The following is a 14886-nucleotide window of genomic DNA, read 5'->3' on the forward strand; positions in this document are numbered from 1 at the left end:
CAGTTTTTGCAAAGGTATTTCTCTGGTTTGGCCAATAACAAGAAATTGACCAAATAATTCTCTTGTTGATTTTAGAACAGAAATTGTCTCAGATTTACTTGACTTCTTTGATTCCATTGATACAAAAGTCTTATGGTTGATCTGCTTTATTGGAGTATAAAAATCATTTCTACCTCTTATGTCTAAATGCTTACTTACAAAGAATTGAATTGCTTCCTTTCCTTTATCTTCTGCATGTAGTAACTCTTGGAAAACTTCTCTTGTTGAAGCTATTCCTGATGCAAGGAAGCACAATTGGTCTTGATTATCAAAAAGATTTATCCAATTTTGTATACATTTTTGAATTTCATTAACTGCAATCTCATCATCAGTAATATGCTTTTGTTTTGCATCTTTTGGCATGGTGTTGTAATCAGTTTTAGTTTTGACTTCTCATGACATTTCTCTACTCAATCACATGTACTCTCCATGATCAGCATGGAGGACCATTCACTTCAACACAACACCTCTATTTAGTGTGATTCCCACAATTCCACCATGTGCTTTTGTATCTTGATTTGCTGGAACTACAATTGTCTAATGTGTGGAATACATTCAAATGAATTACCTGTAGATCTTTGAGTTGCATATTAGTATCAAGATGGCTATCAGGGAGCATTAACATATTGAGTAAATAAGCAGTTAGATATCTGGTATAGTTGGTTCTGTCATAAGCAGCATACTATGGCATCATATTAAGTAAACATGACACATGTAAAGTCCCAGTTTGCTTCTCTTGATGAATGAATAAACTGAAGTAACAAACAAACCATGTTTATATAAGTTAATCAAAACTGGCCTTTTTGTCCCAATGACAAGTGAAACTTTCGCAAATGATTTTCTGTCAAAACAAAGATATCAGATGTAAGCAAAGTTTCCAAAGAGGTTCAAGAAAGATCATCCTTTAATTTATCAACAGAGATGGCCAATAAATTTTCAACAGTATTTTCTTGTTCACCATTCCATTTCAAAAATGCAGCCAAATACAATCTGTGAAATGCTTCCCGCACCAGTTTATTCACCCTCACACCCCTGTTGTAATGGCATCCTTCTAAGGCTGCATCAGCTGAACCAGTTGCCAAAAAACTCTGACTCTATCAATATGTCCCACAAACCTGCACTGCCAAAACAATGTCCTGTGACTGACAACAAATTTATGATAATATGAAATGCTCCCATTTGCAAAACAATTCTTTGGAGTGTAGGGTGTAGTGGTGAGTAATATATTTCAAATGCTTTTGCCTACATTGCTTCATCAGAAACCACAAGTAAATTTGGCATATGGCTGTCAGTTCCATCACTGGCACCATAAAGCATATTGACAGTCTTGGTTGATTGTTTCATCAGTATGTAAACAGCATTCAATTCAGTAGATGGTGTTTCTATCTCTGAAAGGTAGCCCATTTTATGTGGTAATTGAATGGCACATTCACATCTCAAAACTGAATTGAAACCACACCATCCAGACATATTTTGTGGGATTGATAAATGAGCATTAAGGCCTGATAGAAACCAAACAAAATTGTTGTTATGAGTTTGTTGCTGCAACACTGGTTGTTTATCTGTAAGGATTTCCATTGATTTTTCAACTTGAGGAGGACCATAAAGTTTATTGCCATAGGTGTATTCTTCATGGATCATCTGTGGTGTGTGTTGAACTGATATTTTGTGGGAGGAAACCTCAATTTGTAACCCTAGGTGCTTCAGCATGAGAAGTAACAGATGACTGTGTAACAATTTTTGTTGTGCAGTGTGTTGTATTCTTTCCTGAAGGTGGTTCCTGAAAGTCGTTGTTGTCTCACACAAAAGAAACAGGAACATTAGAAGAAATATTGGTAAGTATGATTGCTACCAAATTTTGATGCTTTGAGAAAATATAGTGACCTAAGTGATTTAGAGTGGAAATAAGTACCATGCTTCCAGTTAAATGGTGAACAGAAGCTGCCAATGCTACATGCTTAGGGATTTTTATTCTACCATGACAACTGCAATTTACTATATCTTGACTTGTAGCAAGGATTTATGCTGATGCTGCTTTTGAAACCTGTCCTGCTGTCCTTGTTTGTGGGACCTAATGCAGATGACAGAAAATTCCTGTTCAGTCCACGTGCTTCTCCAGAGTTTTCGTCTATGCAGAATTCTCTCCTTCTATTCTTCTGAGGAAGAAACAAGAGTACCCTTGCTTTCACAGTCCCAAGCCACTTGGTAGGTTTATAGAAAGTTTCCCTTCAGATCAGTGTAATCCCACTAGTATGAGACTGAGTGGATGCACCCCTTGGTTGGAAGGTCTGAGATGTTTACCTAGAAGTGTAGTATATATATATATATACACATATAGATCAATCCCTACACTCACAACAAGCCCATTCTCAGTGGTTAGGTCTTGAATTTGCCTCTGCATTTAGGTCTGAGAAGTTTCTCCCTGCTCCATTTATTCTACATAATACATATTTCATGTAGGTATTTCTCATGTATTGTATGGCCTGACTTACTGTACTAGCCGTACTACTCATCTATGTTTGAGATATAATGGCCAATTGAGCTATCTTACATTACACCTTATTTGAAACTTTAGCTCCCAGTTCTGTGAAAAAGTAACATTTCTGAAATTAACATTGTCCTTACTTGAAAATATATTTCACATAGATACCTCACAATAGAAACCATCCCCCCTCCCACCTCATTCATGATGTATTTATTTTAACTTGTCAAGAATGACTGACTTCAAAACACCTCATGAAATACTCTAGTCAGACCACAATTTTTGTTTTATTAAACTATTTTTCAAATGTCTCGTATTATTTTCGGCAGAAAATGCAAAGAACCATTGTTTAATGAAGGATTGAAACTACTGATCAACAAGTACAAGAGTTCTTAAAACGTCATGGTATTGTCAAAGAATTAACAGAATATAGCAGCCATTAGCACTAAACCCTTTTATCATTAATATAATCTAAACTTTTGAAACTGTGATATTGTGATTAAGCTCAAAGACAGATATTCTGATTGGACCACTTTCTCAGCAAAGAATCTTTACACTAGAAGATTATCACTTTTCTTATTTAATAAAAGTAAGGACATTAATCATAAGTAAAATGACATTGTACTGTTTTTACACTTGTATATTAGAATCACTTTTAACTTTAAAGTTATAAACTTTTCATCTCCAAACACAAGTATTACAAATAAATTATATTTTAATGTTTACTACTCACAACTTATTAGATACAATAGGATCTGTCCAATATTACAAGTCTTACAGGATAGAAACTCAAATTCATTTTTTCACAAATGAGGTTTTTCCTGTTGCATTTCAAATACAAAATTCATTCAATTTTATAAAACATTCAACATTATTCTTGCTGCTGATTATGGGGTTAGAAGTTATGCAAAGCATCATAACTTGAAAAATCTCTAAGGGACTAGATAAAGAAAGTAATGTTAAAAATATAATTGGCCTAGTACTAATGCCGAATGACAAGTACAGTTAATTATTATCATGCTTTGCCAGCTGGAAAAAGACGTTATCACCATAACTGTTGTTGTTAATAACATTTAGTATTTGTAAATGTTAATCTTTATTTAACTGTAGCATTGAATACATAAATACAATCCACATTTTCAAACCTGTCTTTATAGTATGTTCTAATGTAAAGAATTAATAAAAATTGTCAATATATTTTTCCTTTTCAAAACTGACATTTAACTTATAATTTTTATGGTATTGTTTTGGATTACAAATTTCAATATGCAGTAACATAAAATGTATCCATTATTGCTTTCTACATAAAAGAGTTTGCTAGGTACATAAAGCATTAAATCTTGATTTTAAGTTATTTTTTACAGGAAAAAATAAATTGAAAGATGAAGAAAATTCACTGTAGTGATGTTGAGTTAAAATCTTGAAACATATGAACTCTTTGAACATTGTTGCATGTATAGGTGAATGAAATCATTTCTGAAATGGTTCTGGAACAATTTCACATGCAGTCAACATTGGTAGGAGTGGCTCAAGCTGTAGTAGATAAAGTTGTGCGTATTCATCATGACCGATTCGTCAGTGGAGGAGAAGAGGCTCGTCGTTGCGAGCGTCGTAATGACATGACCCTTTTGGTATGATTTTTTTGTTAAAAGTAGATTTAATTCCATTATTGTAAACAGGTAATTATTTACTGTGCTTGTTATTTTCATGGTTAAAAAATAATCTTTAAGCTTATGCTTAAAAACAAATGCAGATGGATGATGCATAATCAGTGTATTTATGGCTGTAAAATAGTTCAAATTTATACTTGATAAAAGTAAGGACAGTTTTGCTTTTTTGAATTTTATGAGACATTTTTGTTTATTACAAATATTGGTTGATTCACAATCTGAGGGTCGTGGGTTCGAATCCCCATCTCACCAACCATGCTCGCCCTTTCAGCCATGGGGAGATTATAATGTGACAGTCAATCCCACTATTTGTTGGTAAAAGAGTAGCCCAAATGTTGGCGGTGGGTGGTGATGACTAGCTGCCATCCCTCCAGTTTTTCACTGCTAAATTAGGGACAGCTAGTGCAGATAGCCCTTGTGTAAATAACAAATATATATGTATATATTCTCCCACTATTATACATTAATCTCAGAAATACATAGATTATGTAAACTATGAAAATCAGGCTTCAAAAAATCTAACAGGAACGATAACACAAACAGTAACAACCAGGGCCAGATTAACTTTGATGGCCCAAGTATTGTAGATAGAGCAGTTAACAAATTTACTGATGTGGCAATAATAGATCAAGGTATCACATTGAAACCAAGTTATGATAAAATTAAAAAGGAATATTTAATGTTACTATATATTCCAGGTTTAACTACTGATTTATTTAAAAAGTTTTAAAAACAACAAATGTTTTGCTCTATATTTAAACCAATAAAACAAATAAAGATAAAACAAATTTTAGGCAATAGTGAAGATGATGTACAATTAATGAATAAATTTGGAATTTATAAAATTGAATGTGAATGTGGAAGTATCTATATTGTACAAACGAAACATAATTTAAAATATTGTATAGCTGAACATGAGATGTATAAAAAAGGAAAAAAAGGAAAATTTGGCTATAGCAGAACATGTAAGTAAAACCCAAAATAACATATTATGAAAAAAAAACAATTTTATTAGCTCAACCTAAAGGTATTACAGCAACTAATACTCGAGAATTGCTGGAAATAATGAAATTTAAAAAGAATTATAAATTATTAACTGGAGATGAAGATCCAGTGAATATCTTTCTAAGAATGTGGCGAGATCTGTTATGATATTTATGCACAAATGCAAAATTACAGACAGGTCACATGATATTTAAGAAAGTATAAAATGTGAAATTTATCTCTCGCAACTTCACTCCTGAAGATGATGTGTGACACGTTGAAACATGTAGAGTCCTTATTTTGAAATGATTTTAATTGTGTATTGATTTTAACATTATATATTTATTATTTTAACATTATACGCAAGTGCTGATATATATAAATATATATCAGGATTCCCTTTGACTGCAAGGTTCCATTTTATTTGGTGGTCACTACTTTAATTAAATAAAAATTATTTAATGCATTACTACCATTAGTATAAAAAATAAAAGTTAACTATCATTGACAATTGACAGCAAGAAAAAAGAAGACTCAGGTAAGTATGTTATTTCTTGTTTTTCATGTTTATACTTTATTTATTATTATAAAAGTTATTAAAATGTAAAAATAAGGATCACTTTAGGTTAGTTAAGGTTAGATTAGGTAAAATAAATAATATTAACAATATGATAAAATGTTTCATGAGGCATGCATGCGAGCAGCTTGTAGTAGCTCATGGATAATGTAATTCGATAGCATAACGTAATCTCCACGTTCCTCAAGTGATTTACAACTTATAATGGCATGAATAGTAAATAGACAGAGGTCAAAGGGCAATAAAATTTAATTATAAATATATGTATACTGTTACAAGTTTAAAACTACTTAGGAAAAGCTAATGTAGTTTCATGTAGTTACAATTTGAAATGATTATAGTAAGAAAAATAAGATAACTTAGATTTTTTTTGATTTTTTTGGGGGGGGGTTATGAGTTAGGTCAAATTGACCAACTTTGTATAGAGTTAGAGTAGAGTAAATAACAGATAGAATATAAAGTTTTATTGAAAACAAAACATTTGAAATGTATTTAGGAGGTTTTAGAGATTACACAAATCAAATCTGAGATTTTTGATATGAAGATAACATTATTTTAATATTAACATGAAAATCACATTGTTCACAGACTATTCAAAACAAATACTCAATAAATGCATTGACAGAACTTTTTTTTAGTTTATTTAGAATAATTTACTAAAAAATTGATTTTTTTTATGTGAAAGACTTATAATGTTTACTGAAAGACTGTCAAATTTTGAGAAGATATATATATATATATATATACTATAATTAAAATTTAGTTGTATCATGTGGTCTTTAAAATTGACCGAGCCTGTGTTGAGAGAGTTAAATAATGCTCCAAGGAACATAGAATAGTAACAAACAAACAAAAAGTAGACAATTTCCCTTAACTACTACAATTTTTCTAGCTTTTTAACTATGTGGTAAGGACCATTACAAAATCATACAAGCTAGTCGTTATCTTTCCCAAAGCTTGTACTAACAGTGAAATTGCCAATTTTCTGTACAGAGAACAACATTATATAATATGTCATTTAACAGATGAAAACCTTGGCTTTTTGTTGGTTATAGATAATATAGAATTAAACATAAGAGAGAACTATTAACCTGAAAGAGAAGTGACAAGTGGGTGAAGCAAGAGGGTGTCTGATTTTTTGTTTGATGGCTCTGTAACCAAACAACATTGAAAGTTATAGAAATTATGATTTGTCTGAGAAATAACAATTTTATAGTGAGTAATTTATATTGAATTTTGTACTTATTGGAGGGGTGGTGGATATAATAGAGAAGAGGAGATGGCTGGAGAAAATGTGTCACACTAGGGGAAATTCAGGATTTTTTAAAATCTTGCCTTATAAAATTAAGGACTTAAACTTATATACTATTAAAATATGGATTATTAGCTAAGATTGTATGCTATACTAATTGGTATAACATAAACAAAAATAGATTAATAACATTTTGAATGTAAGTCACTAAAACCTTGTGACATGTGCAGTAAAGGATACCCATGGCGATAGGGTTAATGAAAGACAATGGTAAAATAACCATGCTTTATCCTGATCACCAACTGGGCTTCTGTCCCTAAAGTCCCTGTGTTAATCCAGCCCTGGTAACAGCCAAATTACAACCTATAGTGTTAACAATTTTAAGGTTTGTTGTGGGTTTTGAGGTATCTACAGATATAAGACTTGCAGAGTGGTAAGGATATCCTGTTCATCAGATTTAACCTCAATTTGCATGCCTCACCAGTTATGAAAAACAGTAATAATAATAATAATGTAGATATGAGTGCTCAAAGCCCACATCATCTCATATTTATGTCACCTATCGCTGTCTGCAACCAGTTTTGTGAAGATAACTGCTTAGAAAAATTATTAGAGAAATGAAAAAGAGGAAGAAATAGCAGGTTATTAAAACAGAATGGCAAAAGTTAGTTAAACTATAAACAACTAATGAATCATAGATTTTAAAGTTCAAAAGAATGCTACTATACTAAAGTATTCCCAACCAGAGACGTAGCTGGCGATTGGGGTGTTAAAAAGACCACCTCAGTATTATAAAAAGACTAAAAGGTCCACTATCTTCTGATTTTTTAAATAAATAAATACCTTCACATAATTCATTGTAGTGCTGGCTAAACCCCTGTTCTCAACCAGAGTTCTTACTAGAATTACCTCTTCCTCAACACTTAAAAGCTCACAGTTACTTAACATAGCTTAGGTGTAACATATGCAGTGCATATGTATACTAATCAAGTACCAAGGTCAAGTTACTATAACACATAAAAGTAACCAGAGAAATGTATAATGAAATTAAATTGTTTTTATATATGTGATTTCAGGTCTTTGCTACTTGATGAATGGCATCTGCTCAAAATGTCACACAAAATAAACTAGAAAAAGTTTTCATTTTATTCTTTATTACCATTTATTCAAATTTTTCTCCTCATATCTTGCTGAATAACATGCATTCAGTGCTGGACATATTAACTCAAATATGGCCAGAAGAACCACTGTCGAATGTTAGCACAAGTGCATATGACACCTTGGCACCCTCCAACCTTTGTGTTATGCAAAATCTGAAGAATCTTGTGCCTCAAAGCTTTGAGGATTACACAAGCTGAGAACCACTGCTCAGTGGTTGATAACAATGGTACCACACACCTTCCTGTTCTCGTAACTGCTCGTACAAGTGCTAAAGGTTATGTGAACCCATGCTACGATCATTAATCTGATCTAGTCATGTATTAATAACTTTGCTGCGTTGCAAGGAGTGCCCACACTAGTTTTTGGTCCTTTAATTTCTCTTCCAATATCTTTGATAGTATTATATGTGACATCCATCCACTAATACAGTCTCCTATTTAATGACTTGTCATTGTTATGGCAAAAATGGTGTCCACGATGAGAATATTTAATAAAAAACAGGATTTCGTTATTTGGCGAAACAGTCAGTCTGCATTTCCATATTGTGGACCTGGATGATTAAGTCATGCTACCACAATGTTGTCATTTCTTCAGGGGAGCTAAAGCTCATCAATCACGTAAGTGATACATGATTCACTTGAACAGTAAACTTTTCCCTATATGAGTAATGCCAGTAGTGTTTTATGAAGACCACAACTGTAAGCAGTTCTTTCTTCATTACAGAATATTTGCATTCAGGAGCCATGACTCTACGACTAGCATATGTGATTACATGTTCTACTCCATCCTGCAACTGTGATAACACTGCTCTTATTCCACTGTCACTTATGTTTGATCAGGATTTCACCAACAATTATGTTATAGATATGCCGACTCTGGAGCTTATATTGAAGCACAGTTTAAAAAATGAAATGCTTGCTCACATTCCTCACTCCATCTGAAGTGAATCTCTGCCTTAGTAAGAGCTGATACTGGTTAGGTGATCTTGAAGTAGTTGGTACTAAATTGATGGGAAACCAAGAACACTGTTGACTTCTTAATTAGTTGCAAGTTAAGGCTAATCTCTCACCACTGCTATTTTAGCATGATCCATGGAGATACCTATTCTGTAAAGAAGCTAAACTTTTTTGTTTATCAATGCACATTTTCCTAGTTTCAGTTTTAAATCCCTGCCTTTTGTATGGATTGAAATACCATTTTCAGGTTCTCAGCTGCAGACTTGAATAGCTAACCAAACACTAAGACAATGTTGACAAAGACTGGGCACTTCTTCTGTTGCAGCACCTTCAGTGTACACTCCTTTAGACTCTTGAAATAAAAGAAAATTGATAAAATATGTTGCTGCAACTGAACCACTGAGTGTAGTGTATAAAACCTATCTTCTGAAGTTTGCATTCAAGTCAGTTCCAGTAATGGTCAGTTACCAGTATGAATGTTAACAATGGTAAGGTGGTGATGTAAAAAAACCACAACTATTATTGAAAAAAGAAGAAAGATTCAAGTGTTTTCCATATACATATTCCATTGTAAGTGTGGTTACTATACAGAGTTGAGTATGTTATAATAAAATGATTTTCAATATGCAAATCAGTAAGTTGCTTCCCAACAACAGCTGGTGTAAAATTTTTGGTGGAGCAGAATGTATTAAAACTACATCTTGACATTGTTTGGCATTTCATAGGTAGTGTGATGCCACCAAAAATTGGTCAGGGATATTCCTTGTAATTAATGACATTGGATAAGAAAGAAATATGAATCAGTTTGAGGCTCAAGGACTATCCAGAAAGAGACCAGCAACAAATTATAATCCAGTTGTGGTAAGCATAGTGCAGTGTCTTGTCTTGTAACAGGTGAGAATCCATGAACACAAATGTAAGTGGCAAAAGCCATCCACTTATTCTAGGCAGCAGTGTGCAGTATAATTAAGAACAATCTTTATCTTGAAATGTGGCCAATGGGATGTTAGTTCATCAAGATAAGGCTGCCAATCATACTTTCCTTTCATCTGTCACATATTTAAAGCAGATATAAAATGAATATTCATGCTATTCTGTATGAAAACATACAAGTTGTCAACTGCAGTGCCTGTCGACTTTATATGATCGGACCGTTGAAAAGGGAGCTGAGAAATTATCATCTTTGTATACTAAATGGATTATTAAAAGTATATGGGGAAAAATGATGTGTTTTGTATATATATATGTAATGAAACCTATGCTGCAGAACTATTATCAAGATGCATGGTTGTCAGATAGAACAAGTGTGAATGTGGTCACATGGAATTTAAAATGTCAACATGTGAGGCCTCAAAACATTTTACTATATAACCTACTCAACCCTCTGTTTTTGGTTAAGATAATTTGTTGTTATGTGTGTGTAATATGTCTTAGTTAATTCCTTAATGTTTTATTTTTATTCAGGTTCGAAAGTTTAACCAACCCTTTCCTAATCCACTGGGTAGTCCTTTACGACCAGTAAGCCCATTGATGGGATTGCATTCTCCATCAGACATTAGTCAGTTTAAGACTGGTCTGTCCGTTAATGTGAACCCAACAGTTGAAACGTCTGTGTATTCTGTTTATTCAGAAGCAGCCAGTGCTACTGTTACTTACTCGACTCATACTGAAACAAGTAGCTCTGAGTCATCAAGTCCATTTCAGTCATCTAAACATTCTTTGCCATTGGACAGTGATGGCAGACTATTACCATATGTTGACTTTTCTAGTTATTTTCAACTAGTTGAAGAGGCAAAATTGCAAGGACATCTCTCAGAAGACTTCATTCCATAGCACTTGTGCATTAAGAGTTAATGTGACACTACCTAAAAGCTAAACTTGCTCAGTTAGAATAAAAAAACAAAAAACAGTGAAGTAGGCTTTTGTTGTTGTTATATGTTGTATTGAGGAGATAGCACTTACATTGAGAAGGTTTTTAAGAATATGAGAAAATTGGCAATGACTTGATTAAAATATCTATGTAACAACTAGGTCACATATTATTTGCCATATCATCATGATATTTTGTGTATAAATTATTGTTTTACAAGCCAGCTCCTTTCATCTTACAGAAATTGGTGTCAGTTTATAATGTGAAACTTTAATAATTTGAAAAGAAAAACTTGATTATAAAAATCTGGAGGATGACTTTCACTCAAGAAATGTGTAAATGTTAAGAACAGTTTCTGAAATTTATTCATTAATGAGAGTACAGTACCTAATCATTGATGAATTTATGGTTCTTTCTTACTTAAGCATATTAGTCTGAAATCAACAAGAAACTATAGAAAGAGTCACTGAAGAGTGATGAAAATATAGGTGATTAAATATGACAGTTTTATATATAAAAAACAGCACAATTTTACATGAATTTTGTTTAGAATAACACCCATTTAACTTTCATAGCAAAAAAGAGTTTAAAGGTTAGAATGTGAGTGACAAGCATTCAGCAAATATACTGTGAACAGGTTTTACTTTAAATTGAAATTTATTCACTGTAAGCCTTTGTATACTTTACTGTAGTCATTATAAGGCTAAACTGAATACAGATTTAAAGTAAGTACAATTTTAATAATTGGAAGAGTAAAGCAAGTATATATGTTATTTTCAAAAAATCTGTAACAAGCAACAGTGAGCATCATGAATAAATTATAGAAAGCATAACAATTGAATTAAATATGAAAAATAAAACCAATAGAAAAATGAAAACTGTTACATTAATATTATAAAGAAATGGCATTTTAAGAAGAGTATATATATGTACATAAAATGTTTGTTGGGTATACAAGACTGTTTAGTTTAATAGTTATTATTTACTTTATATGGTGGTTTGGTATTTAATGATTATTCACTTTTCATAAGAGAGTCAAAAGTAATTATTTTAATAGTGTTAGTTGTGACAAATTTTGTTACATAACTGTATGAATCACACCTTGTGTTTGCAATTACATTGTTTTCTAGGCTTTACTAATATTGTTGATGTCACGTTACTTGAATCTTCGGTGTTTTTCTTGTTACCTTAACTGAGTATTATTAAATTATAGCATCGCTCACATAGTTTGTATAAAATTCCAGGCTATAGTGAACATATAAATATAGGCAACCAAGTGAACACAAAAAAAAGTGAAGTGAAAATAAAAGTTCAGTCAGAAAAAAGTTAGAAAAATGTTAGCCAGCTTTTGAGCAATTAGCCATAACAGGCGATATTTTAAATTGAGATTCACAGTTTAATAGAGATAAGGAGAATAAGTTGTCTTGTCAAAGGGTGTTCTGAAGTAATTGAATCTGTCTGTGTGGACTTTGTCAAAAAGAAGGCAGTTATTTATAGTTCAGAATACAACTGCAGTAACCCATGGAGTAATGTAAGTGAATTATTCACTGATACTATTGTGATAAGAGTAGAGAGAAATAATTCGTCATGTCAATTGGATTCTAATGTAGTTGAATCAGCCTGACAAGAAAAGAGAATTGTTTAGAGTTTTAGATAAAATTGTGATTTCCTATAGTGTAAAAATATTTAGTATATACATTTGAATTGTTTTGAATACATATTATTTTAAAATAAGTGGATTGTGTGCTGTGTGTTTATTGTCCAAATTTACCACCAAAAAATCACATACACCTACTGTAGAAGAATTCCAATCTTACATACTTAAAACTCTTACATTTGGTGAGCCAGCCAGGATGATACAGTGGTAAACAGTGATGAAAGAAGACATGAACGACAGCAGAAGTAGGCCTATATACACACACAACTGTAGTGGTAGCAAAAATAGTATAGAGATCACAATCACTCTATATACCATGTCAATAGGTTTGATGAAAGGATAGAAAAAGGTTTGTGTCTTGGGTTAAAAGACAATGAACTACAAGAGTTTATTAAACAATAACTAGAAAGAGAAGAGCATATGCAGAGAAGAGAGGAAGAAAGATTAAAAGAAGAAAATTAAAGACTGGAAATAGAATAAGAACACAAATTGAGATTGCCAAGCTCACCCAATAGAAAGATGAAGGATTCAAGAATGACAATGGGGTCGGAGCCAGCTGAACCAAGCTGCACAAATTTTATGAACAGAAAGATGACATGGATGCTTTCTTGTAGAGATATGAAATATTTGCCCAAAGTCAAAACTAGGGCAAAGGTGACTGGGCAGTCTGTCTCAGCCCCCCATCTCACAAGTATATGCAGGCATGACATCCGAAGATGCCATAAATTATGACAATTTAAAAATGGCCTTGCTGAAATGATATAAACTTACTGAGGTCATAAGTTCAGAGAAGTCAAACCTGACACTGGAGAAACTGTATTTAAGTTTCTGGCATGTCTATGGTGATACTTCACTAGATGGACTGACATGGCCAAGTGTGAAAATAGTTTTGAGGGACTGGCAGATCTACTAATACATGAACAGTTCATGATCAAGAGCTCAACTGACGTATCACTGTTCCTAAAGGAAAGAGCACCCAAAAATGTGGAGAAGATGATCAAGCTGGCAGAACAATATATGGAAGCCCATGGAGAGAGAATAACGGGTAAGTCTCAAAATCTCCAGTTAATGTCGAAACCGGTGATGGCTGACCAGGAACAGAAGTCTACCAAAGGCGACAGTAGGCTAATACAGTGTTCTCAACCTTTTCAGCCCAACGGCATACTAAATATAGCTTTAAATATTATGGCACACCAAAAAATATAGTAATACAAATATTTATTTAGAATTTTTGATTATACATGTATTATTCGTCATAATAGGTGGGATATTTGGGCCTGCTTTGCTGCACATAGATGCATGATTCGAGGCTCGATAGTGCTTATGGCCACTCAAAGCTCTTGATTGACTGATCTCAAACGTTCTCTTTTGTTGTTCTTTATGACAGTTAATGTTGAAAATGCCAATTCATTCGGATATGTAGAACAAAAAGGTAGTAGATCTTGTATTGCTTGAGAACCAATAGCAGGGTATTGCCTCCCCACAAGCAACCAGAACTTCCCCAGTGTCATTTCAGAAAATTAAATTTTTAAGTTTCTGTCTGTACTTGTTTCTGCCAATTTTGTCTGTTTTTGTATTCTTAACTTTTCAGCAATTTCACATGATGATTTTGAAAATAGGTTTCTGATCCAGTCAAAATTACTGACAGCTAGTGATGGAAAATAATGTTTCAAGCTTGCCTGAAATTGTATAACCAATAATATAAAGTTAGATAAAATTACTCAGGAAAAGTAGAAATACATGGCACAACATAGTCAGTGTCATGGCACATTGGTTGAGAAACACTGGGATAACAGACAAATTGGAGAAGAGATACTGTATTTGTTATAAACAAAGGGCACATTGCAAAGAAGTGCAAGTCCATCACCAACAAACAACAGTGGAACTCTCAACTTAAAGCAACTGGGGCTATTTACAAAGATAGCACTGGTAAGAAACAAGAAAAGATCAACTGTCACCATGGATGCTGCTGTCAGAAGAAATGTAACCAAGAAAAAACTTCAGATTCAGCACAAGAAGGAAGTGCCATTTTCATGATTGATCAGTGCAGGACTAATGGTCAGCTCAAGTTAGCTAATGGATCAACAGTACCAGTGGTGATTGGAGAATGTGACACACATCGAGAGATCCCAACAAATCACAACATGCTGGTGGTTGAAAACTATGTCATGGACAAGAAAGGGAGTGTCCTGTGAGACACTGAGTGCAGAAGTGAGAACCAGTCTAGTATCTTATGAT

General features: G+C 33.0%; 1 protein-coding gene across 1 annotated transcript in view; it reads left to right on the top strand.

Annotated features, from left to right (window-relative positions):
- Positions 1-11905, top strand: part of LOC106469452 (TGF-beta-activated kinase 1 and MAP3K7-binding protein 1-like) — an 87376-nt gene extending 75471 nt beyond the window's left edge. Inside the window, exons 6-7 of the mRNA XM_022397972.1 lie at positions 3982-4152; positions 10586-11905. Coding sequence (XP_022253680.1) covers positions 3982-4152; positions 10586-10954 — 540 coding nt within the window. The 3' untranslated portion in view covers positions 10955-11905. The remainder of the gene's footprint in view (positions 1-3981; positions 4153-10585) is intronic.
- The last annotated feature ends 2981 nt before the right edge of the window (positions 11906-14886 follow it).

Source organism: Limulus polyphemus, unplaced genomic scaffold (genome assembly GCF_000517525.1).
Source record: "Limulus polyphemus unplaced genomic scaffold, Limulus_polyphemus-2.1.2 Scaffold3495, whole genome shotgun sequence".
NCBI lineage: Eukaryota > Metazoa > Arthropoda > Merostomata > Xiphosura > Limulidae > Limulus > Limulus polyphemus.